We start from the raw sequence: 26,273 nt of genomic DNA, 5'->3' as shown, positions 1-26,273 counted from the left end.
GACTACTTTGTACTCAGTACAATAGCCAAGAAAACTTGATCGTTATCATAACCTTTGATCGACATTGTCCCATGCACATTTCTTGTTAAGTGGAGAAACAAGAGCTGTGACGGAGTACTCCATACAATGGACGATTGTTTATGTTTGTGTTGTGTACAACTACAGAGCTTACTTGAAGAGATGAAATGCCTAGACTTTTTAGACTCTCGGAGTCAGCTCACAAAGCCACTAAACCCGAGACCTACATAGTGGACACTTTCCCATACTGTAGCTCCGAGACAGGGTTCGAGAATCGAATGGTCATTTACTTTCCTTGTTTTCACACGCTACTCACGACTAAGCCACTTCTGTTTTTATTTTCATTTTTCCACTTTTGGTTTTCGCCTCAAACATTACATTTTGAATGGATACGCATATTCTTGGTCCCATGTGGCATATGCTTTTTCCCGTACTGCGTAGTTTCCAGATGCTGGGGTCAACGGTCAACGGTCAACGGTCAAAACACATTAGTACAACCTACAACCGTACATAGTCTAAACGCTCGACTAGCAACCCCTGTTCTCGCCATGATGTACCCAACTCGCACTAACCAGCGCAAAGAAACTTGATTTCTGAACTTGGTTTTGCGCCCATCACGAACTTTGCCGAGAAGATCATAATTTCCCCTGGCCATGCGCGCAGCTTGACAGCTGTCATTTGCCTGCAGCATGCTGGGGAGGCTTTTCACCCACATGCTCGAGTCAGACGGTATTGGCTTCGGATCGACCGATATAGCTGACATTAAGCATAGTAACATCCACTATGTACATATTCATTGCCGAGATCGACATGCTCGAACCAATCACTTCATATCTACACTGAACTGCCATGCAGGGACCGCTTGAAGATGAGCTGATGAGCTCATTTCTGCGTAAGCTTTGCATGTCAGATTGGAACTGTGACCGCAGACTATGTACAACGTACGTTCAGCTCGTACACAGTAGATGCGGCAGATACAACGTACATGGGATAACCACCGACCGAACAGGATAGATGATCGTAGATTAGATGGCACTCTTATGTCCACTGGGGCTGTGCCAATTACTTGGCACGAGGCTCGAGGTTATTGGAGTAAAATCCAGAACTGCGAGCCGTGCATACATTCCCATATCAACGTCAATGCTGGTTGAAAAGGACATCGCACCCTACAAAGAGATTCTAGGACCTACATACTACGGGAAACAGTTGTGCAGGGCTAACCTATCTTTGATTCCATTACTGATCTCAAATACATAGGAAGTTATGCCACACTTCGGAACCACGGCGAGGGCAGAGGCACCCGCCTGACGGCGAAGAAAATCATATCAAAACCCGGGCTATTGCGCCATAACACTCGAAAAAAAGAGAAGAAATATCAAATCAAGAAGTTTTCACCTAGACACACGCCTTAAGCCATGTAGGTGGTGGAGTCGACACCAGCCTCGGGGTACTCACTGCGATCACGGTTAGAGGAGTGGCAACGCTTTAGAGGGGATTGGGGAATACATACGGAAGGGCAACCTCGAAACGCTTCTCAATCTCCTTGAGGACCTTCTCATCGTCCTCGTTGCTGACGAAGGAGATAGAAAGACCCTTAGTACCGAAACGGCCGGCACGACCAACGCGGTGCAGATAGGAGTCAGCGTCCGCGGGGAGATCGTAGTTGATGGCGAGGTTGATACGCTCGATATCAATACCGCGACCGAAGACATCAGTGGCAACACAGATACGCTTGTTGAATTCCTTGAATTCCTTGTAACGCTTGATGCTAGAAGGGGGTCAGTAATGGCCTATGCGGATGTCGACTGCGGCGAGAAACTTACCGCTCCTCCTGGCTGACACCCGAGTGGACTGCAATACTCGGGAAGTTGCACTCGCGGAGCAGCTTATCCAGCTCATTGGCACGCTGAGTGCTCTTGACGAAAATGATGACCTGGTTGAACTCGAGGTTGTCCAAGAGCTCGTTCAACTTTCGGTTCTTCTCCTTCTCATCAAGCTTGATGTAGTACTGCTGCAGGCCGTGGAGGGTGAGCTTGGTATCATCATCGACATAGACCTCCAACGGGTTGCGCATGAACTTCTTGCAGATAGGGCGGATCTCCTGAGAGAGCGTGGCACTGAACATCATGACCTGCTTGTCGGCGGGAGTAGCACGGAAAATCTCCTGGACATCGCGACGCATATCTATGGGAAGAGCAAGTTAGATTCTTTCTTTTTCATTCTGTTAACGACGAATTCGGCGTTTTGTTGCACCTACCAATCTGATCGAGCATCTTATCACACTCATCGAGAACGAAGGCCTTCACATTGCGCAGAGACAACTTCTTGTCGCGGACCAGCGCATTCAGACGGCCAGGGGTGGCGACCACGATGTTGGGGTGGGTATCTTTGTTGGACAGAAGTTCGACATCCTTCTGGATGGGAGTACCACCGTAGAAGACCGCGGTCTTGACGTCTGGCAGATACTTCGAGAAGCGGGCATATTCGTTCTTGATCTGGTAGGCGAGCTCACGGGTGTGGCACATGACCAGGATCTGGCACTCGCCAGCGACGGGTTCGAGTTGGTGCAAGGTGGTGAGAACGAAGACGGCGGTCTTACCGAGACCGGACTTGGCCTGGCAAAGGACATCGACATTCAGAATGGAGGTCGGAATGCAGACTTGCTGGACTGTTGTGAGGGGGAGCCGATGTTAGATTGTGTCCGACGGAAATAAAGAAACAGAAATGATTTGTCTCGCAATGTCCGTCCATCCGCGCCAGCTCCAGATTGATGCCCGGGCGATCACTTTCCACCCGCTTCGCCAAGCCATCCTGTCATATCTTCTAAAAATAAAATATGAAAGCAAGACTTTGGTGAATATGTTGTTCTGCAGACAACGTGAGGAGCACTCGACAGCATAACAATGGTAATAGAACTCATAGTCTTCCAAAGAGTGCGCCACTATCCACGAAGTACATGGATGTTGGGAGACCGGAGCCTGGTCTTAGAGCGAACGACGCCGAAGCACCAAGCGTACATATTTGATATGAAGATATGGACCTTTTTCCAGAGCAATGATCCTCATGTCGTCTGCAGATTCGAAACACGACTGGTTGCCAGATACCGATGAAGAATCTTCCCGCGAGGATGGACGGACGTTGGAGTTTGGAGAAATGGAGGAACGCTTGTGGGAATAATAAGTCAAACTAACCCTCCGATGGATGTTCGAAGCCGCAGTCGGTGATCGCACGCAACAATTCTCCCTTCAGCAGGAAATCGCGGAAACCGGTCGAGTGAATACCAACGTAGCTGCCCTTCTTGTCAGGGCGGCCACCGGTAACAGTCAAGTCGCCCTCCTTGTCAGCGTCGCCATTTGCAGCGGCGGGCGCAGCAGTGGTGGCGGGCGCAGTTGTGGTCTGAAGCTCCTCGTCGGAGTAATCGATGAGGTCTTCTTCGTGAGACATGGCGACGTTAAACTGGCGAGTTTTGAAAAAGAAAAGAACGTGACGTGATTACAAAGGCGATTGCGGTATGCAATTGAAAAAGAGGTAGATGAGAAGGAAGAAAGTGGGCGCGTTCGGAAAGGTCTTTGATAAAGACGATGGTGCAGGGAGAAGAAGTCGTAGGCGGTCGGGGTCCTTGACGGACAGCTACTGGATCTGAGGCTGCCGGCTCCGGACCGGATCAATCTTGGCAGAAATAATCCGGGCTGCGCATCACGTGATAAATCAGCCTCAGTGACTTGTTTCCACTGGTTCAGGCCCATTCAATGAGCTTCACTACGTGGTTACGTGACATACATCCAGCGCTAGCGTAGCGCTTTTCGTAGCGTCAACGTCGTAAATAACTCGGGGATTCTATCTATTACAACTTTGTCGTCCTCAACTTGCAACAATCAAAACTCCGTTCTCGAATTTTGAGTCTCATTCACCATGGCGAAGGCCAAAAAAGAGAACGCCAAGAACTCTCAGAGCCATATTCGAGCCCGCTTGGATTATCTTCACCAAGCTGCAATGTATTTCCAGGGCAAGCCCAAGGCTAGACAAGCCCGCACGGATGCATCCCAGCACGGCGTCAGTGTCCCCGTTCAATCGACAGAGGCAGCACAGAAACTTGACGTCCACCAAGAGAAGAATCTTGATATGGGCAATCTCTCAAGAATGTGTGTATCGCATCTCCGAGCCGTGGCAATGAAGACACAGATTCGGCTGCCAGTCAAGCTGAAGAGATCAATGTGCAAAACATGCGATACACTCCTGGAGCCGGGAATAACATGCTCGCAAGGAATCAGCAACGCAAGTCGTGGGGGCAGAAAACCTTGGGCCGATGTACTTGTCGTCCGCTGCTTGGTATGCGGAACTGAGAAACGATTTCCACAGACGGACAAACGTGCCAAAAAGCTTGATGAGCGCCGCAAAGAGAAGTCAAACTTGACCAGTGACAAGCACAATGGGAATCTTGAGTCAATCGACCAAACTGTGTTGCAACGAAGTGTTGACAAATGTGACGAGAATACCCCAACTTCGATTGTGATGGATGACCTGAAGATGTGTGGATCTTGACCACCGCCGAACATTCGCAAGGCCATCTTTTCCTATTTGGCTTTCGGCATGAATACCGTGCTGTGCACACGGCTGTCCAAGTCAATATACATATGGTGCGGGATTTACCGCACAGGGAAGTCGGACTTGCCTGGTGAAGAACATGCTCGGACGCCAGATTGGACACCCAAATGAGGGTTGAAACAAACTGTCACCTAACAGGCATGACGAGAGCCTCCGAGGTGGTGGTGGGTGGAGCGGCGATATGAATAGCGCCGACCAATTGTTCGCATCTTGTGAAAGAACCTGCTCGGCGCAAGGCCATCGCTAGAGCACCCAGCCGCAGCTGATTTTCGCGGAGAATCGCATCCTCTCCACCTACCAGCCTGACGCCTTGTGCAGGTGGCTCAGGTTAGCGACAGTCCCGATCCGGGCAACCGGCGACAATCAAATCAACCGACATACATCCATCCCTGTTGAGATGGAGCCTTGGGGTGCAGGCCACCACCTAATTCACAGTAGTTGGGTGTTGTAACTAGTCGCGCTTCCGGGAGCTTTCTTCAGTTTCTTCCAATCCATAGTCATCCACACTTGGGCATATCTCTGGTTTTTCCCCCTTCTCCCGTCTCATCAATCGCGATTGACGGCAACGTTGGGGGAGTCAACGCGATGCGGACTACATTTCAGCTGTACTCGAGAATCTGTTCCGAATGATATTGAAAAACACCGTAAGCCTAGCTATGGTCAACTAGCAATCGACGTGCCAACATCAACACAGACAGAAGAACAAGACACAGGGCAATGTACACGCAACATGCAGAGAGGGGAATCGAAATAGCATAGAAAAACAGAAGAAGCATTAAATCAAACAGGACACACAAGCAAGTCAGGTTTATGCACTGAAAATCACGTTGGAGATCTTTCCATCATGGTGGTCATCAAGTCTCGCGCAGTTCAGTCCAGCATCGGGTGAAGAATGCAAGCTTCTCGGGCCTTTGTTGGCCAGTCCAAAGCACTTGTTACTGTACTGCGAGCTCATCAAGGATGCATGCGCATCAATGGATCCGGAGCCTGCTGTTCTCTTTCATGCAACTGTTTCATCAAGCAAATATTTAGACTAACAAGAATGTGATATGCGAACAGGATGGCTGGCATGCATTCAAGAAAACAGTCCGCGAGGACACATTCGATATAAATTTGTTTGTTTCTTCTTGTTCTCGTTTTCTTCCGGAGATGATATAGGGGTGTATTGGCCGGACCAGCCAGTGGCCGGTGGTCGAGTAAAAGGTAATATGCAGAATGCATGATTTGAATGGTCTTTGGGGCGATTCAGTATAGGGCTGGCATTTGCGGGAGATAGCGAGGCGTTATGTATAGGAAGGTGTCATCGTCGCCGCCGAGAACTCTGGTCAATGCGATGATCTAGGTTCTCAATCCGACCACGGAAGGACTTCACGATATCACGGATATGAGCGATCTTCGTCAACTCATTGTCCAACTCATCGATGGAAGCCAGGATCTCACGGGTACGGGCAATTTCGGCATCGGCATTGCGAATGACGTTTCCCGCGCGGTCGTAGGTGTTTTGAATGGAGCGCTGCATTTGATCTTCGAGCTAACGGGGACATTCTACGTTAATACAACGAAGCCATGGGTTTCCCGGGGAGAATGGATATGCGGGTCAACAAGCGCGGGGCAAGAAAAAAAACATACATATTCGATTCGGTGACTGATCTGAGCCTGCAGGCCGTCCAGCTGGTGCGACAGTGCGCGGAGGCTCATAGGGTCCAGCAACAGACGGCCCTGACTGCTGGCGGCGCTGGTAGCGCGCGAGCTGGAGTTGCTGGTTCTCCCTGTGCCCCTGCCCCTGGCACCACCGTTGCCAGCATGGCCGCCCTGCAGGGCAATCTGCTGCTGTTGTCGTAGGATTTGGATCTCGGAGGAGGTGAGGCCAAGCGAAGTGTCGGGAATCGAGGCTGAGACGGACATTTGGTCCCGGCAGAGACATGCTCCGTCCGCGACAGTCTACGAGGCGCCGATCAAACTCAATGTGAGACCGAGCGGACCACAGGTCATGATGGAGGATGGGAGGTGCGGAGCGGGGAGGATGCGAGAGACTGTGCGCAGTCAAATCGGAAAACGCGACTATAGGAGAGGGGAGAGACGCTTCTTATTTCCCTCATGAGGAGAAATCAAGCAAGAAATTAAAGAGGCGGAGAAAGAGGGAGTGAGCCGCTGAGACTCTGGCGGCAACTTAACAGCGCGCGGCTCGAGAGAAGCCAGTTACACTCCCTGGTGAAGAAGCTAGTGAGATTTCGCTTTTATATATTCTGGAGCACAAGCTCAGGCGGAAATATGATACCTCGGACCTCTCCTCAAAGAGGGGCTTGGAAATGCGACGAAAATCAAGAAAAAGCAACATTTAGGCATATTATTCTGTTCTCAAAGTCGAATGCCTTCTATTTTAGCCCTAAGTATTCTTTGCTTTTGAAAGAATACGTTTTACTGCCGTACTGCGCGGGCTAACTGCTGCGCTCTGCACCTACGGAGTTTGGGAGAAGCAGGAGGCTCTGAGTGTTCCTACAAGACTCGAGATTCGAAACCAAACATTCACTTATAGGCATTTGTCTGTGAATAAGTCTCATGATGCTTTGATTCAATCTGTATCTCGAACAATATTCCGACATACTTCGTATAGTTGTTGTTCCAATTCCGAATCACCGAACCATGGATAGCTTCCTCTCCACTCCGCTTTAGCTTTCTCTACGGAAAACGAGAGCGTCCACGAGTGACTCGCCTCTGATTTGACTTAAAGTACGCCGCTTTTTTCTCCGCTTTGGGAATCCCCAGTGGCTGTGATGATTTTCTGCCGGCAAAAGTTCCCAGAAATTAAGTCTCCCGTGGTCACTGTACAGCTCCGTACTGCGCCTGACCAAATTCCCAACTTCCAACCTCGACAACTTCACCCAATACTTCCCGTTACATCCACCCCTACGTGCCTAAATTGTGAGGCTGAATCAGTGTTTTGACCTAACACACCGACAGTGCGCAGGAGTTCACGCATTCAGCCTGTGAGCGTCCAATCCCAACCCAGGACACCTGCAGTCTCGACCTGACGGCCCGACTTGACGCGATCAATCCACTCGAGGAGACCTAACGCATTGATCACCTGTCATCGCGCAAGCCTTTGAAACCCAACCATCTCATTGCCCGGCTCCATTCCGACCTACATCCTGCACAGCTGGTTCCAACATTACCCTCCACGTGCGACAACCCCCACAGAGTCTAGACCTGTTGTAACCTGCAACTCGTGGAATCGATTCGTCCACAGTGCAAGGTATCCGTGACCGGGATTTCCAGCTAGCTTCCGCGCTGTCTATAATCACAGACCACCAACACCCAACCCATCATCATGCCCAAAGACAAAGAGCGCACACTCAACCCAGCCGCCGCGCAGCGGAAACAAGATAAACAAAAGGAACTTCGGAAAGGCAAAGCAGAGGCACTAGCGCGACGAAATGAAAAACTAGCACGCCGCAACCCAGAACGAATCCAGCGCCAAATCGACAGCTTCAAAGAAGCCCAAGAATCAGGACAACAACTACGACCACGCGATAAGGAACTCCTCGAAGCACTGGAAAAGGATTTACGAGCTGTACTGAAGGCACGCGAAGCTCTCGGTGACAAGGCACCCCGGTTTGAGCACGGCGGCAGAGGAGGCCGCCAGGGGGACGGTGCTCGACGGGGCGGTGGCGACAACGTGCTCGGGAAGCGGCGACGTGGCTCGGATGAAACACGGATGCCTCGCGATAGTGATAGCAGCGAGACGGACGAGGATGTGCGAAGCATACCTATGCCGCGGGATACACCGCCGCCGATCCCGCGCCAGAACCAGCGCAGACGAGATGGCAATGCGCCTGCAGACGAGGCTCCTGTGCGCGGTGGTCCGCACCCGCTGCCATCCCGGCCAACGCCGGTTGTAGAGGCTAAGACTGTTTACGAGGCGAAGCCTCAGATTCGGGATCTGCGGCAGGAGGCGACTAGTAAATTCATTCCGGCTGCTGTCAGGATGAAACAGAAGTCTATCAAGGGGCAAGGGAAATTGTTGGAACCGGAGGAGATGGATAAGCTTGAAAGGGCTGGGTATAATGCTGGTCCTGTTCCGGAAACACAGACTGGAGATTCCCCACAACATGGGTTGGATGAACTGGCGTTATTAGAAGAACAGGAGCGGCGATTCAGGGAGGAGCGTAAGATGGTTCAGATGGAGGAGGTGGAGGATGAGCAGGCAGGGGCTTAATGCCCAGTTGCCTTTTGAAACGTTTCATAAGATGTGATGAATGTACAACACTGCAGATTCAGATGAGATGTCCAAGGTCAGCCCCGTTAGATTGGTATAATATGTACACAGTCGTGAGACGTTAGGGCTAGCATATCATGTGTCTCAACAAGGATAGTATGGAGGAAGCTTGGAAGTCGACAAAGACTTCTAAAAGCTACTCAACCACAAGCCTAGACAAATCATGGTCGGACCTGGAAAACAGTATTTACACCGAGATGCCACATTGCAGCACCAGAACTCTTCACATGGGACACAGCTAATGGGGAATTTTTATTAGGTAGTTTGTAGCATCCCGAATTGGGGGCGTAGCGAAGATTAATGTAGGTCACTTCTGCGAGGCGCGAGGGTACGATGAGCAGGCGATTAGTTCCAGTTAAAGGAGAAAGAAAATACAGAACATCAACAGTCAGTGCATGGCTTATGCGAATAAATGTACAAGAGAGCTCAATCAAATGCTTATTTGAAAGAAAGGGCGTGACGGCATAAAAGACAAAAGAAAGGTAGTCAGAAGTCGAGTCAAGGGAGACAAAGTGTGTAGCCAAAGGCAAAGCAGCCTGAGCGAACCATAGGCATGTGTATCAAACTCCGTGTCTTGCATGTGGCAAGTATGCACCCAAAGCATTAAAAGCCAACTCCGTGACATAACGGGGAAGTATGCGCAAGAAGCGAACGAGAACCCGAAAAGATGGACAACAAGGGGAATCGAGGGCTTCCGAAGAAACCAAATCAACTGAATCCAATCCAAGAAACAAAAAGGAGAGGAATACCGTCTCCTGAACTCCAATCACACCAAAGCTCCTGAGGGAAGAAATGAAAATCGATATTGAACGGGAAAACATGATAAATGCAAGCAAAATCGGGAAGACTACCGCAGGTTGCGGATGACCTTCTTGCCGCGAACAAGGAAGGGGCTGGGCATCTCATCCAGCTCAGGGTTCCAAATAGCAGGAGCATCAGAGCACTTCATGCTCATGGTGGGACCGGCAGCACGTGAGTCACTGGCACAACGCTTGACCTCGTCCATCGGACGTCCCCCAGCTCTGGCCTGTGCAAGTTCAACAAGGGTGCGGCCACCCATGTTCCGCTGCATAACGGCCTTGAACATCTCTTCACCACCGCCGCCGCCATTCTTGGGAGGGGCTTGCTTCGAATTGCTCTTGCGGGTTGGCGAGCCACCGGCATCGGCAGCAAGGTTTGCGGATGAAGGGATCTTGGTCAGGCGTCGGTGAGGAGATCTGGCTCTGGTCTCACTCGCGTTGCGCTCTTCGGATTGGGATGCAGATGCACTGACGGATTGAGGAAGCCGGGTACCCCCCGACGGAAACAGTGATGGCTGGGTGCTAAGTTTCTGCATAAAGGCCGCAGTGTTTTGGCGGAGTAGAGGCCGTCGGGGGGCCTTCAATGGATCGGGCTTCACCTTTGGGCGGGTAGGCGAGGGTAAATCGGGGGTATCATCTTCATCGTCAGAGTAGGCCAGGGTAGGTTCCCACTTGGCCTTGTTTCGCTCGGCTTCTGCGAAGATATTACGAGCGCCTCCTTGGGCAGATGTTCGTCGAGGCGAAAGTGAGAGTGAAGCAATGGAAATTGGTGAGGGCTCGGCCATCTGAACATCGACTGGTGAGTCGACAACGGTCTTGGACCGGCAGAATGGGGTCCGTGTCTCCTTCTTAGGTTGTTTGCGGCTGTTAGACGGAGGGGAGCCGAGAGATAGCTGACTGATATCAGATGAGGGGGTATTTTCAGAGTCATCTGTCATATTGGCAGATGATCGAGATGATCGCCAGCCCTGGTTGCTGGATCTAGAGGACCCAGAACCGTGTGTGCTAGTCCGGAAAACGTCATCGCGGGAGGTCGTGGTGGTGGTATTGGTATTGCCGATGGTTTGCTTATATTTCTTGACCTCAATGGCAACTCTTTCTTGCACCTCGGTCTCAAATCGCTTGCGCAGGCGATCGAGCTCACTCTGCACCTGACGGTCGATTTCCAAGCGGGCTTTGACCTCCCATTCTCTCCGAACGGTATTTTCAATCTCGGCCTTGATCTGTTGACTCTCTAACTCCCTCTTGGCGAGGTTCTGCTCCATTTCGCGCACTTTGGTGACAGCAAGCTCCTCGCGGCGCCGGAGTGTTTTGCCGAGGTCAACAACTTCTTTCTCCTTGCGCATCAAGCGAATGATGGGAAGATTGATCAAAGTAGCGGTATCAGGGCGGTGATCAGGATTCACGCGCAGACAGCTTCCGATAACGTTCTTCAGTTCTGGCGAGTAATAATCAGGCAGAGGGGCGTATTTGCCCTCGCGGATTTTCTGAACTAGCTGAATGTGCGTGCGCGCATTGAAAGGGGGCTCTTTCTGGCAGAGCTCATACATGATGCAGCCAACAGCCCAAATGTCGGAACGCAAGGTGTATTTCTCAGCCGCGCAAATTTCGGGTGACATGTAGAAAGGTGTACCAACATATGTCGATGCGAAATCATGGGATTGCATTTGCTTGGACAACCCAAAATCACCGAGTTTGACGGTGTTGTCGCTACCGAGGAAAATGTTCTCAGGCTTGAGATCACGGTGCAAAATTGTAACCTGTCCTTGTTTGCCCTTGAGACCCGATGGCTTAGGAGGCGGACCCAAAATGTTCGATCCCACCTCCGCGGGGTCGGATCCGTAGTGACATCGAAACAAAGCAGTGATGAGCTGAGAAAGAATGCGCCAAACGAACTCTTCTTCGGCATTTTTGTTCGCTTTCTTCAAGTTCTTGATCACCATTCCCAGATCGCCACCACCGCAGTACTCCATGTACAGATACAGGTCCTGGCTGGCCTTGAGATGTTCTCGGTGGTAATATGCGACAATGTTTGGGTGACGTAGGGAACTCAAGATGTTGAACTCAGCGGTGAGTTGTTCCCGTTCCTTCTGAGACATCTTGATGTAGTTGATTTCTTTGCGGCATAGTATCTAAAGAGGGGATTTGGGGTTAGCCCAGCTTGAACATGACACCAATGCACTACACTCACGAAGCCGTCTGTCTTCCGCTTGACTTTGCGAATGATTCCAAAGGAACCGCAACCTGATACAGAGCAACGTTAGACTTGAACAGAGATGTCAATGTTTACAACATGGTCCAACTCACCAATCTTGTCCAAGATCTCATACTTATCGGCCTCAGCCAAAGCAATCGCCATGGCTGTAGATAGTTGTAGGGTTCAGGACAACAAGGTAAAGACAAAACAGAAGAGTATGAGGGTCAATGATGCATGAACAGTGTAAGCCGAGGACCTGTGTTAGTAAAGGATAAGGTTGGACGGTGGAATTGAAGGTTTGAAGAAGAATAGGGCAATATGGATTGAAGCTTTGAAGATGGGTGTTTGGTTTGTCGTTGCTAAGCAACGGTGGTTATGGAGCTAACGAGATACAGTAGGCGGTAGAGTTGGTCGATCAAACCGTTTAGAAGGCAAAATCCAATGACGTTGGTTCTACGAGTGGGAAGGGGAAGCAGAACTGTTGATGCACTTCGATAGATGGCTATGAATATGTCTAATGTTGTCATACTTCGATCAAATTCCATATATATATCCCCCAGGGGATACCCACACGTACGATTCAAGACCTCAGGCATATTGTACTTCCATTTAAGCCAGTCACGTGTGTTCTTATCGATAAGCGGCTTTCTGCGCCCCCGCGGTTGGTGCCGGTTTGTTTCATCCCGCGTTACCGGCAACCTGCATGATGGATGAGCCAACTGTGTTGCGAAAAGACCAGCTGGAGATCAGCTTGGTGAATGAGAAAAGGCTGATTAAAGAAGGTACTATTAAGGATGATAACCCGCTAGATCTCAGTGAGCCGTTCCGTGAACTATGTGGCGCATGTCGTCGGGGCGATCTGAAAGTCTGTCAGGAGAAAATCACAGAGGGTGTCAATGTTAATGCTCGTGATCCTTACGATTATACGCCGTTGATTCTAGTGAGTACAATATACTTATTCGGGCCCTGCTAGGCCTCGTGTACAACATAATTAACCAATCATTCCCGAAGGCGAGTCTATGTGGTCACTATGAAGTTGCACAACTTCTTCTCGAGTCTGGTGCTCTTTGTGAACGAGATACATTCCAGGGTGAAAGGTATGCTGCAATTATACTCCCTAGACAGTGATTGGAGTTAATTCTGGTGGTGATATAGATGTCTCTATAATGCCCTAAATGACCGGATACGAAACCTCCTCCTCGAATACGATTATTCCAAGTCCACGGACCCCCTTCAGCCATTGGCTGCCCATGTAACTTCGCTTCTCACCCGAGAGCTGCCAGTAACAACAGACATTATCGTGACTGCATCCGGGGAATCACTACACCTCCACAAGTTCATCCTTGCAGCACGCTCCCCATACTTCCAAGCAAAACTGGCAGCAGCGCCAGAATCTACAACATGGAAGCTTCCCAGTACCATTCCACCGGAAGCATTTGCCGCTGCTATCAAATATATATACTTTGGAGAAGCTCCCCGGGAATTGAGAAGTGGACCAGGAACAGGTTTCACCGAATCCGAGACTTTTGCGGGGGTGGATAGAATCTCCAAGTATCTGGAGATCCACGGTCTCTTAGACAGCATCCTTGACAGCGGAGACAGAAGACGTGCCAGGCAACGGAGGGCCGACGAGATTTCCAAGGGCCGAGATCAACTGGAACAATGGTTCAATACAAATGTCCTGGCAAACAAGCTCGAGGTGGAGACTTCAAAAGTGAAGGAAATAAAGTGGGATCGAAGCAATGCAATGTTCGCTGATGTTCTTCTAAGAGCAGATGAGCTTCCCGAGGAAGAGCAAGAGGAAGATGTCTACAATCCAGAGGTCAACAATGGCATACCCACTGCGAATGAGAAGGCCGTTGACGCTCCAAAATCAATCATCTTCCCATGTCACCGAGCGATGCTTTTGCGGTCTGAGTTCTTCCAGAAGATGTTCACATCGCCATTTCGCGAAGCTCATCTTGGCGAGCACTTGACGGTTATCAATATCGACTGTTCCCCTGAGGTTTTGGAAATAATCCTTACATTTTTGTACACTGAAAGAGCCGATTTCCCCTTGGAGATTGCGGTCGATGTGTTATTCGCCGCAGATATGCTCTTTATTGAGAAACTGAAAACAAAAGCTGCTGTGGTTATCAGTACTCTCGGCAGTGCTGGAATGTCCCAGAATGAGGCTGCGAAAACTCGGGACACGACACACGATGAAGCTATAGACATTTACTCGATCGTGCGAGCTGCGTGGTTGACGCGCGTACAGCGATTGGAAGAATTCGCCGCTCGGTATCTCGCATATCGACTGGAGGCACATATTGATTCTCCAGAGTTTGCAGAGTTGATCGAAGAATCAGCATCTCGTATCAAGGCCAGACAAGAAACGGATTCCATTGAAATGCTGGACGATATCCGTTTCTACCTTGGAGAGCGCTTCAGGTTGCGATTCGATGAGGCTGGCCTGGAGGAGATGTTGGAAGAAAAGGCACCACCGGAAGGTGTCGAGGCAGATGAAGAACAAGAAGACGTCGCCGAAATTAAAAAGGGCGTCGAAGCACTCGATGTTTCTGAAGGGGCCATCACTGGTCAGGCACCGCGGCAGTCCCAGGGACATCATCCGGAGATCAGGGCTTTGGATGGCGCGGTTGTCGAAGACGAATTCTCAGAAGACGCAGTCAACTATGAAATCTTGTTGGAGAAGTTGGATGATTTGTTGGAAAGACTCAACCTTGAGGCTTAGTTTGAGAATTTGGGATTTCTTCGGCAATTAATAGCAGCTGCTAATCGCTGTGTTCGTGTGCGTCTGGCATGTACAAATTATTTAGAGATCATATATCTGCATCGATTGCCATAGAGAAATAGACATACAGATGGTCAGTTAGGCTATGTACATGAGTAGACCCATATGCCTTAGTAGCGGACAATCGATTCCCCAAAGCCATTAACAGATAGGAGTAAGTCCGGTGGTTCCGAATCTTGTACTGTGGATAGACCATAGCTGTGATGGGTGCTTGCAGACATCGAATATCACAGTCCTGGTCGCCTGGATCCAGCAGGTTTCATGCGAGCTCGCCACGTGGCCATTGTCCAGCCATCATATCGAAGGTAATCGACAACCAATATCTTGAATTGTGTCCAAAGTGGTGATTGTGCTTTGGAGGACCAAAGTCGTGCCGATTGCATCGTGGGGCGGGTTTGCCATGAGCCGCATGTGGCGGTAGTCATGTATGCATTGCCTTCATTCGGGCAAGAGTCAATACCCCTCATCGTTCCCCATTCGATTGGTCTTTGTTGTCCCCGCCAATGCCTTTCTGCTGCTTCTCTAACACTCTCGCATCCAAGTCCCGTATCTGGTTCTCGAGGATTCCTCTTCGAGCGACCAAGTTTGAGCGCATATCTTGAAGAGCCTTGAATTGCTCATCAAAAGTCGACTCCTGGCGCTTTTTTACTGTCTAATATCAATATGCTGTTAGATAGTTGACACGATTGACATGATTGCAGTGAAAATGAATAGCTTCGGCTTGAATGATGTGCTCTCACCTCAGAAATTTCTTGATCTGTCTTTAGACCAGCTCCGTAGAGAGTGCCTGTGATAGTGATAGAGACGACAGCGGCAGTCAGGACTAGCCGCTTAACGTTCGGGGGAGGCATGGTGAATCTTAGTGAGTGTTATGCAACGCCAAGCAATTTGCTCGCATCCAATTTGCCATGTGTCAACTCTTACCGCCTACCCGAATTAGATCTGGTGATCGCGGACGCGTTCCCCTCGCGTTTGCTCTGAACAAAGTCTCCACCACGCGAATCTCTCAGCACGCCCATGAGACTCCCTTTCCATCTAACCAAGGGTTTCAATCAGTATGGCGTCACCAAATACCTCTCGTCGCCGACCTCACAGCGAAGATGAAGAAAGTGAAGAGCTTACTTCATCCCCCTCATCTCAACCATCGAGCAACAAACGCGCCCGTCTGAACCCAACCGGCGATCCCGCATCAGGAGCTGAAGACGACAGCGATGGATCTGGTACACCGACAGCTATCTCTCGAGCCCCGCGAGCCGTAGCCCACAATGGCCTCGGTCCCGGTGGCTACAAGCCTGGCGCGATCGTGCGGATCAAGGTGACGAACTTTGTTACCTATACATCAGCAGAGTTCTTTCCCGGGCCAAAATTGAACATGGTTATCGGTCCGAATGGGACAGGCAAGAGCACTTTAGTCTGCGCCATCTGCTTGGGTTTGGGATGGGGACCTCAGGTATGACTTTCATTATACTGCCGTGCAGCAACCGATATTAATACAAGATCGTATCTAGCATCTGGGACGCGCCAAAGACCTGGGAGAATTTGTGAAACACGGCGCTCGTGAAGCTATAATCGAGATCGAACTATGCGGACCGCCAAAGATTGGTCGCAATCCTATCATTCAGCGAACCATCAAGCGTGATGGAAACAAGAGCTCTTTCATAGTCAACGGTGATCCCGCTTCCAAGGTTGATGTTCTCAAACTCGCTCAGTCGTTCGCCATCCAAGTGGACAACTTGTGCCAGTTCCTTCCTCAGGATAAAGTTGCTGAATTTGCTGCGCTTACACCAATTGAGCTTCTTTATTCCACGCAAAGAGCGGCAGCTGGCCCAGAGATGATTGAAATGCATGATGCCCTGAAGAAATTAAGAGCCCAGCAGAGGGAACTCGAGATGGACAACAGTGGTGACAAGGAAACACTAGCCAGTATGGAGAATCGTCAAGAGATGCAACGACCAGACGTTGAAAGAATGCGCCAACGGGCTGGGATTCAGCGGAAGATTGAGATCCTCGAGCTCTGCCGCCCAATTGTGGAGTATAAGGAGCATCACAAAACTGTTGAGGTCTTGAAGGTTATCAAAGCTAGAGCCTTGCAAGAATACAACCGGACCCAAGCAGAAATTGAGCCTACCTTGCGGGCTGTCAACGCTAAAGAGGCCTACCTCACGTCACTGAACGAGGTGAGGGTTGACCGAACGGATGCTGTTGAATCCGCGTCTAGGGTTGCCGCTGAACGCAGCAAGAAAATTGATGAATATGAGAGCAAAATCAAAGATCTCAACGACCGGATTGAAGCCGAACGGAAGAGTAGTCAAAGGCACAGAACCGAAGCTACAACGGCGCAGCAGGCTCTGAAAAAGTTGCAACGCCAACTAGAGGAAGACGCCGTGGAATTCGACCCAGAGTTTTATAACGAGACCTTGGTAAGAACTCACAATACTCCAGTATATATCCCGGTATGCTAATGATAACCTCAGAGAGAAAAACGCCGCGAGAAGCGTGTACTAGAGGGGAAGGCCACTGAAATCAAAGACAGGAGGAAACCAATCGCTACGCAGCGCGAGCAAGTCACGAAGAACATTGAACAGACTGAAAATCAACTGAAGAATCTGGACTCAGTCTCTGGTCAACAAGAACACAAGTTGGGACAACGGTCCAGAGATTCGCTGAAAGCCTACAAATGGCTTCTTGAGAACCAAGACAAATTCCAGCAGGAAGTCTTTGGTCCTCCAATCATTACGTGCTCGGTCACCGACCCTAAATACGCCGATGCTGTTGAGTCCTTATTGTCCAAGACGGATTTCACGTGTTTCACCACGCAAAACCGGAAGGATTTCCGTACGTTGCAAGAATGCCTTCTCGGGACCTTGAAGCTCCATGATATTACCATCCGCACTTGCACGCAGCCGCGAGCTAGATTCACGGAGCCAATGTCGAAGGGTGAAATTACCCGATGGGGCTTTGATGGCTGGGCTAGTGAATTCCTCGTCGGCCCTGACCCTGTCCTTGCAATGTTTTGTCTCGAGAAAAACCTTCACGCAACTCCCATCGCATTGAAGGAGATTTCAGATGAGGTGTTCAATCAGTTGGAGAATAGCTCGATAAGCTCCTGGGTATCTGACAGGAACGCTTATCAGGTGACCCGCCGGAGAGAGTATGGCCCTGGGGCCACATCGACTCGGGTTCGAGAAATCAAGCCTGCTACAACGTGGACCTCCCAGCCTGTTGATGCCTCTTTGAAACAGCAATACCGGGAGAACATCGAGCTGTATAAGGAGCAACTGCAAGGACTTACTAACAAGATTGAGTCCGAGAAAGCGGCCATTTTACAGATACAAGAAGAATATAAGCGGTGCACCCAAGAAATGGTAATTTGCATCGTTTTTGTGGTTTTTATTTACGTTCATTTACTGATCCTCTCTACAGGATGAGCTTGAGAAGGAGAAGATTGCAAAACAGACGGCCCATACCCAGTATCGAGCCATTCCCGAGAAGATCTGTATGTTGAAACGTCATTCTGCCGTCTAGCCATTTGTCTAACAACTTGCAGCTCAACAAGAGGCCAAAATCAAGACCATTACCGAAATGTTCAAAGAAGTGGGTGAGAGGGTTCGCGAGATGCGCAACGCGCAAGATGATCTTGCAATTCAAAGGGCTGAGGCTGCTATTGAATATGCCGTAAGTTTACCATCCGCATAGGTGTTTACATTCATCTGACGCAAGTCAGGATGCCGTCGAGCTGTTCCGTCGGGCTCATGAGGAACTCATGAAAGTCGAGGTGCTGTTCTTAGAGGCGAATTCCGATCTCCAGACCCTGCGGCATCGCAACAGCAATAGTGCGAAGTTACTAGCGGCAAAGAGAAAGGAGGCGCAGGAAGCTACGACCAAGTTGAGAGACACCAAATTGGCTGGCCGGGCAATTTACCAAAAGGCTCACCAGATCAGTACTGAATTGAATGAGCAAGAGGATGCGAAAGAGATCGTCGACGGGCTCTCAGACCACGATATGGACAAACTCGAAGCCGATATTGACTCTGAGAAGGCCCGACTGGAACTCACTCATGGTGGTAGTAGCCACCTGATCAGTGAGTTTGAAGCCCGTGAAAAGTCCATCGAGAAGTTGCGCTCCAAACTCGCCGACTTCAGGACCAAGCTTGAGGAGTATGGCGAAGCCATTGCGGAAGTCCGTAAGGACTGGGAGCCCCGACTGGAGGCGCTCATCGAGAAGATCAGCGATGCCTTTTCAGACTCCTTCCGCCGCATCGGATGCAATGGCCAGGTCACCTTGGGCAAAGCGGAAGGTGAACCAGGCCCCAATGGTGAGCCCGGTCCTAGCGAATTTGCCGAATGGTCGATCGTGATTCATGTCCAGTTCCGTGAAGGCGCGGGGCTTTCGGTCTTGGATTCTCATCGCCAGTCTGGTGGTGAGCGAGCCGTCAGTACCATCTTTTATCTGATGGCACTCCAGTCGCTCTCCGCCTCGCCCTTCCGCGCTGTCGACGAGATCAATCAAGGTATGGATCCTCGCAACGAGCGCATGGTCCACGGCCGCCTGGTGGACATTGCCTGTGCCTCGAACGAGGAGGACGAGAATGGGAATGCCGGCGGAGGCGGCCAATACTTCCTTATTACTCCCAAGCTATTGAACGGGCTGTCTTACAAGCCGGGCATGCGTGTGCTTTGCATCTACAGTGGAGAGCACATGCCTAAGGGCCATGATGCGGTGGACTTCCGAAAGGCGATTCAGAACATGAAGGCAGTCAAAACCGCCCGCGCAATGAATGGTACTGCTCCCGCTGCTGCCATTCGAGCCTGAGGTTGATTAGATTTCTACTGCTGAAGTTCTTGGCTCGCTCTTATTCTGTGCACACGATACCCAATTTACTCAATTATCCGGCCGGACTTCGGCCGGAATCAAATTCTTCCATAACTGTAGCGCAGCCTGACGCGTACCAACGAGCTAGCAATAAATTCTCCCTTCAAATTGCTTTGTTTGTTATGTATGTTGTAGTTATACATAGTTTACCTTCAACTTACAACAGAACTGGGTAGACACAAGAGCATTGAAGATCTGAAGATCCCTCAGAATGTCGAAGATCCTGACTCCTGAGACACCAAGTCATGACCTGCCCGACTGGGAACCAGACGTGGGTCAAGCACCACTTTCCTGCTGCGGCTCCCCTTGGCCGGTTCTTCAGACGCATGATCGGCCGCTCCGAAGTCTGTGCTTTTCGTAATACGGGGGCCCCTGGACATCAGAATCTGGATCAAGTTTCTTTAAAGAGATCCATCGATCACTGTTCTAAAAGGGTATGTAGAAAGGCCAAAGTAAAAAGGTGGGTTTAGTTAAGTTCTCTAGAAGGGGTTTCTCTTTCCACCATCTTCTTTGATCATTAGTTTTGTTGCTCTGACCGGAAATCGACGCAACGGATTCACATCCCTGCTCTGATCGGACGATTCGACAAAAGGAGAAAGGGATCGCTGCTCGCTTGTAGAGAAATGGAAATTAAAGAAACAAAGAAAAGCCTCGTGCATGGGAAAAAAGCAGAGCTCAGATCGACGGACGTTTCCGCCGCAGATCATCCCCTCCGGAGGTTTCCAGGCCAATCAGAGGCTGCGGTTAGCCATTTCGCTCGCTAAGACCAACTCTAATTGACGTGGGCTTTGTCTCGCTGCATTTAGCCATACTTTGTTTACATGTAGAGGGTCATGTGTGGGAGATACGTGTTCTACTATTCTATCTGTCCCTGCAAGTTAATATGTTGCATAACTATGTTATACTATATAATCCGTACGCAGCTCATCTAGATCAACTTAACCCTCATAATTAAATGTACCAAGGTCGAAAAGAATAAACTTCCAACAAACTTCCCAGAAGCAACCTAATTTCACCTTCTCAACTCTCCCCAAATAAACTCCCAGCGACCATGGATGCCTTTCCCAACCTTCCATTTCTTGTTTCGAGCCCCTGCAATCTCATCCTTTCCTGCATCTTACCTGTAAACAACAAAGATACATCACGTTTCACTCGACACCGTGCAGCGACTTGACTCGGCGCTTGCATGCACGGCCCCCCGCCACCTCCCCAAAGCCTGATCCACAACGCATTGGTCACTTGCTTGATCCTCGTTTCCAACGGCCCCCAAATAACGTGGCTGGATTGGTCTCGGAGATATACCTCAATCCCTCAACATACTTCCAGAATCCCAAACACAAAAGACAACTTGAACCTTCCAGGAGTGGTAATTTATAGGACCTGGGGTGAGTCGGTGACGTGCCACTACCTAACATTAGGTTCAGATCCCAGCGTCGCACGATGGTTACACCATCTCGGCCGTACCCGGGCATTTAGATGTGGGCTGGGGATTTGATGTTCGTATGGAGTACTATACAGGTAGCACAGTAGATCCAACCTGCTGGTTGCGTAAAAAAAATATACAGGTGCATTGCTTGATAGACTGCAGGGTCTGGACTACCTATTTCTTTGGGACATGAGGTGCTGTACCTTGTGCCCGCTAGTGAGTCTATGATTGGAATATATATAGTGCACCATGCAAGTCCCCTTGAATCCTCTGGTCTAAGTCCCGATCCGTATCCATGTCCTGCGGCGCAGCACCAATCACCAGGAAGATGGAACCGGGCTTGTCTCCGATGGGATACTTACCGATTCAAACCATCCCACTTACGACATGGACCCGGGATACATGCAGCGTGCTTGGAATGTCATAGATCACCGCGTGGCAAGAACTGCAATACAACTCACATACAAGTATTTTATGGAACAACAGGCCACCTGCACCTTCCCAAAGAAAGTAAAAGCATAGAATGCAACGGTGTGATGATCTACAATTCTAGTCAGGATCCCTCTGCGCCCTCCCTACCAATCCCGAACCCAAACCTGCTTCTAGGAATGATCTCAACTTTGGAACGCTACTCAATCCCCGCACGTTGGAAGTTTGGAACATTCAAGTGCCGACATGAAACGACAAATGGAAATCACCCGTCGATCATCCGATCTACCATTAGCGTGTAGACAAGACCCCGGTTGATGTATATCGCGCCACTACAGTACAACAGTAGACACTCTGAAACGGAGCCTCGTCCACACAGGGATCATTCACCTTTTCCATGTCCTTGACCAAATCAACAACGGAACCTCGCGCGATATGATCACTGGCTGTCGTAAACTCTATACAACATACAAGCATGTGTGTCTGATCCATCTGCAGACGCAATGTAAGCAATAGCAGGACCGGGCGCTGGGTTCCTTTGATTGGGTTTACGAGATTTGCCATTCTGGTAAGCGATCAGTGCCATGGTGGGTTGTGTGCACATGTGCATGTGTATGTCCATGTATCTGGAATCTTGTAACTGTCATGGGTGCGGTTTGGTAGAGGACGAAGGAGAAAGGAAGGGGAAGAGGCTGGAGGCGAATGATCAGACCCCTGCCCCACTACACGCCTAACCCAATGGCCCGATGTGTGATCTTGGAAGTACTTGGAAGTACAGTCATCATTGCATGGATGCAGTTGCATACGGTGGGATGAGTTTGTGCAGCGTGCTGGAGTGCGTGGAGTCTGAATATGCATTTGGATGTGGAATGTTGTGAATCTGGGAAATCGTAGTGTCCTAAGTCATGTGGGGTTGTAGTAGGGGCTGCGTGGGGGTTTACACACATGTCATGAATCATGATGTGGATGGTATTTCAAATGAGGGATTATCAATAAATCCTGTTGATATGCAGAGTGTTCTCGAAGCCGGAGAAGGATCGAGCATAAGGGGATTACAACATAGGAGGGAGAAATTGGAAGGAAGTGGGTGGTGGGAAAGATGCCCGAATAGGCAGGACGTCAATTAGAGTTGTATGTTAGACAGCAAGTGAACTTTATTCATTGTGCATAGTCTGAGGTCATACTAGTTAGTAGTTCAGTAGCATAACTGTTCGAGTGAAACCAATTATCACGGCACTATCAGATGGCTTCGGACACTATGCCCGGAAATATAGCTTCATCTGGCCTCATCCGATTAGGAAGATGGTTTCATGCAACATGAAGGGTAACAAGGATTGATTTCCCGGGTGTTTCACATCTTAGCTTATGCAAAGAGCGCAGATCACCGATATCCATACGATGGTACAGTAGTAACAGTACTACCCCGATCCATAGGTGGAAAAGTTGACATCCATGTTGTAAAAGACGCCTCGGCAACCAGCCTCGGCACCGGATCTACGTTTACCCAACATGTTTCTCCGAAAGGGGGAACAGGACCACAATTTTGCGGATCTACCGATGACAGAAGATCCATATGATCCATACTACGTATCACCTCCCTAAAATAGTCGAGTGAAATACTGAGTAGTACAACGAACGCTGTGAATTTCCATTTTTTGAGGCAGAAAAATGGAGATCACCTGGTCAGTTCGCCCATACACAGTATGCTTACTCCGTACCTGTCCCCGTATCTTGTACTCCGTATCTTATGGTACTATATTAAACATGCCGCGGCGCCCCACGGGCGATCTTAACACGGGGTTTATACCCAAAGAGGAAAGGGTACGGTCGGTAAGATCCCGGTTAGCCCTCATTCAATTTGGGGATCGCGCTTGACGAACTCGTCTCACGGACTCAAGGCATGCCGATTGTCAATCTCTCGCTTATTTCACTTGGCTATGCGCTTGGACTCCATGCTAGGCCACTTCGGTGCACAGCGCGGAATAACCCCAGTTTCACTCGGTACTTCGTAGTCCGTACAATAGTCCTTCTTCCATGCTCCTGCCCCGTACTTGTAACCTGGGGCCTGATTTACCCCTTGGTACTCCGTATTCTCGGTCCCGACTCCGTAGTCCGTGGGCACGAGAGCCCCTGCCGGATCTGCTTTAAAGACGGTCAAACTTGTCGGGCGATCGCTGTCGATCACCCTCGTATGGCATTCTGGTTCTAGCAGGTGATTAACGTTCTTTTGCTTTTTCTCTAGTTGCCTCCTATTTTGTTTTGGTTGATCCCTTTTTTTGCTTTTTGCGTTGTTGATGTTCTATTATTACTCTCCCCCCTGATTTTCAGGGCTCGGGTTCGGGTACGGCTATACGAAGGGGATACGCTGACAATCGACGGGCTCCCGAGATGATTGCCGTTCTTAATTTTCGGGCTGGAAGGATGATCAGACAACGCTGGGATATTAGATATCAGATCCTGGAGGAATAGGGAGATCCATCGATCCGCGAGGATGGTTACATGTACACTCCTGCTTGTTGACATCGAACAGAGGACAATGTTTTTACGGAGTAAGTAGTGGAATCGAGCAGGCTAGAACTACCGAGATCAATTGATCAAGGCGTCATCTAATCTAAATCTCCAGATCGCGTACTAAGATGGCGATAGGATCTCTGTGTTCGCAAGTATTAGTACATACAAGTTGGACGTAGTAGCAGGGGCCAAAATACGCGTAGGATAGGTATCTGCATTACGTGGGGGACTGCATCGGAGACATGCCCTAAACGGTCGTCGTTAAGCGAGATGATGGGCGATCATTGCGCTGAGTCAGTAGGAGCTATGGCCAGCGGTTATCCCCTGAACCTGAACCTGGATCTTCGTTGATCCACCGATAACTTTTTCGAATAGGAAGGAAGTTATTTGTCGGGATTGAACGTTATGTAAATCAAGTTGAAGATGTGAGTTTGTACTTGGGAATGAGGTCATACGTCATTCCTGGAGAAAGGCGCGAAGCGATCCACTTTAGGAATGGGCATGGAAGTGACAAGAGTCAAGACTCATTGGACACGTTCGTAATATTTATATCCAATAGTGGATAGAAACTATCTGCATAATCAGGATGGAATATGTTCACTAAGAGTCGGTCGTCGCGGGAAGATCCTATGCAGATATCCTGGTGATCAGATGCAGAGAGGTGCATCGGATTGAATGCCAGATTAGGGCTTGATGCCACGTGAAAAAATAAAAATCATCATAAAAACCTAAATGAGGTTGCATACTTGCATACAGTAGCATTTGTATATGCGATCCCCAGTGGCAGTAGTACTAGTATGTCTAATAAAAGCACCTTCCAAAGTAGTACAAGCGCAAGATCGGACATACCAATTGCCGATCGGCGTCCAAACCGCCACGGAAGCTTAGGGATAATTCACAGTGACCCACCCTGATGTGGCCAGGCCACTTAACTGCGTACAGTTCATTTACAGTTTCTAACATGTCGGCAGGCCACAATTTGACTTTTGTGAATGTCGCTCGTCATGACTTGGAGATGCTTGGCGACCTCGCTTTTAATTTTAATTATGGTTTGGGTTTTGATAGCTGAAACACCGACGCTATGTGATACAGCAGATGTCTGCCGCATGCAAGTGCCATGTGTTTGTCAAGGCCCCTCGCAAAGGCAACCAATGGACATCGCAGCCACTGCATCCAGCGTATATCGAGACAGGATGTGTAGGAAGTATGATGCCAGCCTCTACTCCCCCCTACGTCGTGCAGAAGACAAGACATCGTCACATAAGATCCGAGTGCTTCGCGTGGCTGGAAGCCATGCTTTAGCCCCACTGATTTGCGATCAGTGCCTCGACCTGGGTCATGCCCAATGAAAAAAAGGGGGAGACAAGTCGCGTGGCATGGGCCCAGTGCCCCGGGATCACAAAGCGATCCGCGATCACGGCTGAATCCGTTGCCTATCCGGATCTATGGCCTAAAGAGGATAGCTTGATCACCGTTTATATCCAGTGCGGTTCTGATGGCCCGGACTATTGATTGTTGACTGGAAAATGTGAAGGCGTACGTGGCTTCAGATAATTGAAATGTCGCAGTTGTGAAATTAAGAATGACATAACTAGGAGAAATAACATTTAAATTAACATTTGAAGTCAAAATGTAGATGGACCATGTAAACGCAATGTCGCTTCCACGGGACTCGAGCGGATCACATTTTTTCCCGGTTCCATCACAAAAAGGAAAGATAGGCTTCTAAGCGAAGTTTTGGCAAACGATGATTGAAAGTGTATTCTATATATGACATTTTTGTCTCAGGGCTATGACTGACGTACATGACGTTGCTTAAATATTATCTGGTTGTTGAATCGATACAATCGCCATAAGCATGTATGCTGGGCAGAACCAAGGGGCCAAAGGAAAAGACCCAATCAATCGCTTCGGAATACCAAGACCGGGACCAGACCCAATTGAGCATAGGCGATCCGTACCAAGTGCCGACAAGGGGTTGATCATCCGCAGGCCCGGGGCGATCTTGACGCTCGAGCCATTCGAGATTACCGATATCTTAGACGACTTTATTGCAATGTGAAAAGATATATTTGGAACGTAACTGTACATGGCAGATGTCGGAATAGATTGAAATAAACAACAACCCATATTGCATCCCCGTCGCGATGTTATACAGTTCATTCTACAATTTCACTTCCGTCATCAGCGATCTCTCGTAAAGGGCTAAAATAGTGGAGCTCGCTTCCACGAGGCCGGGATGGACCCACATCTAACGGCCAATCCTCAGTCGCGCTGTGCAGAAATCGTGCACGGCCGAAAATGGCAAAAGGTATGGTAATAGGAGGTAATGTTCCAGAACGACGAT

General features: G+C 49.5%; 8 protein-coding genes across 8 annotated transcripts; 4 read left to right on the top strand and 4 right to left on the bottom strand.

Annotated features, from left to right (window-relative positions):
* Positions 1-1,426: 1,426 nt before the first annotated feature.
* On the bottom strand, positions 1,427-3,462 carry N7515_002279 (ATP-dependent RNA helicase SUB2; the record flags this gene model as incomplete). Its single annotated transcript, XM_056663023.1, has 5 exons — positions 1,427-1,472; positions 1,529-1,786; positions 1,842-2,202; positions 2,276-2,686; positions 3,210-3,462. 5 exons carry the CDS (start codon positions 3,460-3,462, stop codon positions 1,427-1,429), a joined length of 1,329 nt encoding a protein of 442 aa, XP_056525136.1.
* A 468-nt stretch (positions 3,463-3,930) lies between these two features.
* Positions 3,931-4,560, top strand: N7515_002278 (ribonuclease P Rpr2/Rpp21/SNM1 subunit; the record flags this gene model as incomplete). The annotated part of the gene is made up of 1 exon (XM_056663022.1): positions 3,931-4,560. The coding sequence occupies one exon, from the start codon at positions 3,931-3,933 to the stop codon at positions 4,558-4,560; it is 630 nt and encodes a 209-aa protein (XP_056525135.1).
* A 1,363-nt stretch (positions 4,561-5,923) lies between these two features.
* N7515_002277 (uncharacterized protein) lies at positions 5,924-6,528 on the bottom strand (the record flags this gene model as incomplete). Its single annotated transcript, XM_056663021.1, has 2 exons — positions 5,924-6,154; positions 6,253-6,528. 2 exons carry the CDS (start codon positions 6,526-6,528, stop codon positions 5,924-5,926), a joined length of 507 nt encoding a protein of 168 aa, XP_056525134.1.
* Positions 6,529-7,951: 1,423 nt separating this feature from the next.
* N7515_002276 (WW domain binding protein 11) lies at positions 7,952-8,839 on the top strand (the record flags this gene model as incomplete). The annotated part of the gene is made up of 1 exon (XM_056663020.1): positions 7,952-8,839. The coding sequence occupies one exon, from the start codon at positions 7,952-7,954 to the stop codon at positions 8,837-8,839; it is 888 nt and encodes a 295-aa protein (XP_056525133.1).
* A 907-nt stretch (positions 8,840-9,746) lies between these two features.
* nimA (serine/threonine protein kinase nimA) lies at positions 9,747-12,058 on the bottom strand (the record flags this gene model as incomplete). The annotated part of the gene is made up of 3 exons (XM_056663019.1): positions 9,747-11,831; positions 11,891-11,943; positions 12,007-12,058. 3 exons carry the CDS (start codon positions 12,056-12,058, stop codon positions 9,747-9,749), a joined length of 2,190 nt encoding a protein of 729 aa, XP_056525132.1.
* Positions 12,059-12,602: 544 nt separating this feature from the next.
* On the top strand, positions 12,603-14,627 carry N7515_002274 (ankyrin repeat and BTB/POZ domain protein; the record flags this gene model as incomplete). The annotated part of the gene is made up of 3 exons (XM_056663018.1): positions 12,603-12,836; positions 12,908-12,993; positions 13,052-14,627. The coding sequence occupies 3 exons, from the start codon at positions 12,603-12,605 to the stop codon at positions 14,625-14,627; spliced, it is 1,896 nt and encodes a 631-aa protein (XP_056525131.1).
* Positions 14,628-15,150: 523 nt separating this feature from the next.
* Positions 15,151-15,538, bottom strand: N7515_002273 (uncharacterized protein; the record flags this gene model as incomplete). Its single annotated transcript, XM_056663017.1, has 2 exons — positions 15,151-15,339; positions 15,428-15,538. 2 exons carry the CDS (start codon positions 15,536-15,538, stop codon positions 15,151-15,153), a joined length of 300 nt encoding a protein of 99 aa, XP_056525130.1.
* Positions 15,539-15,744: 206 nt separating this feature from the next.
* On the top strand, positions 15,745-19,500 carry N7515_002272 (DNA repair ATPase SMC5; the record flags this gene model as incomplete). The annotated part of the gene is made up of 6 exons (XM_056663016.1): positions 15,745-16,137; positions 16,196-17,107; positions 17,162-18,052; positions 18,111-18,183; positions 18,235-18,362; positions 18,412-19,500. The coding sequence occupies 6 exons, from the start codon at positions 15,745-15,747 to the stop codon at positions 19,498-19,500; spliced, it is 3,486 nt and encodes a 1,161-aa protein (XP_056525129.1).
* Positions 19,501-26,273: the final 6,773 nt, after the last annotated feature.

Source organism: Penicillium bovifimosum (assembly GCF_028826915.1).
Source record: "Penicillium bovifimosum strain IBT 22155 chromosome Unknown utg000002l_segment0_segment0, whole genome shotgun sequence".
Taxonomy (NCBI): domain Eukaryota; kingdom Fungi; phylum Ascomycota; class Eurotiomycetes; order Eurotiales; family Aspergillaceae; genus Penicillium; species Penicillium bovifimosum.
This window is presented reverse-complemented; position numbering and strand designations above follow the sequence as displayed.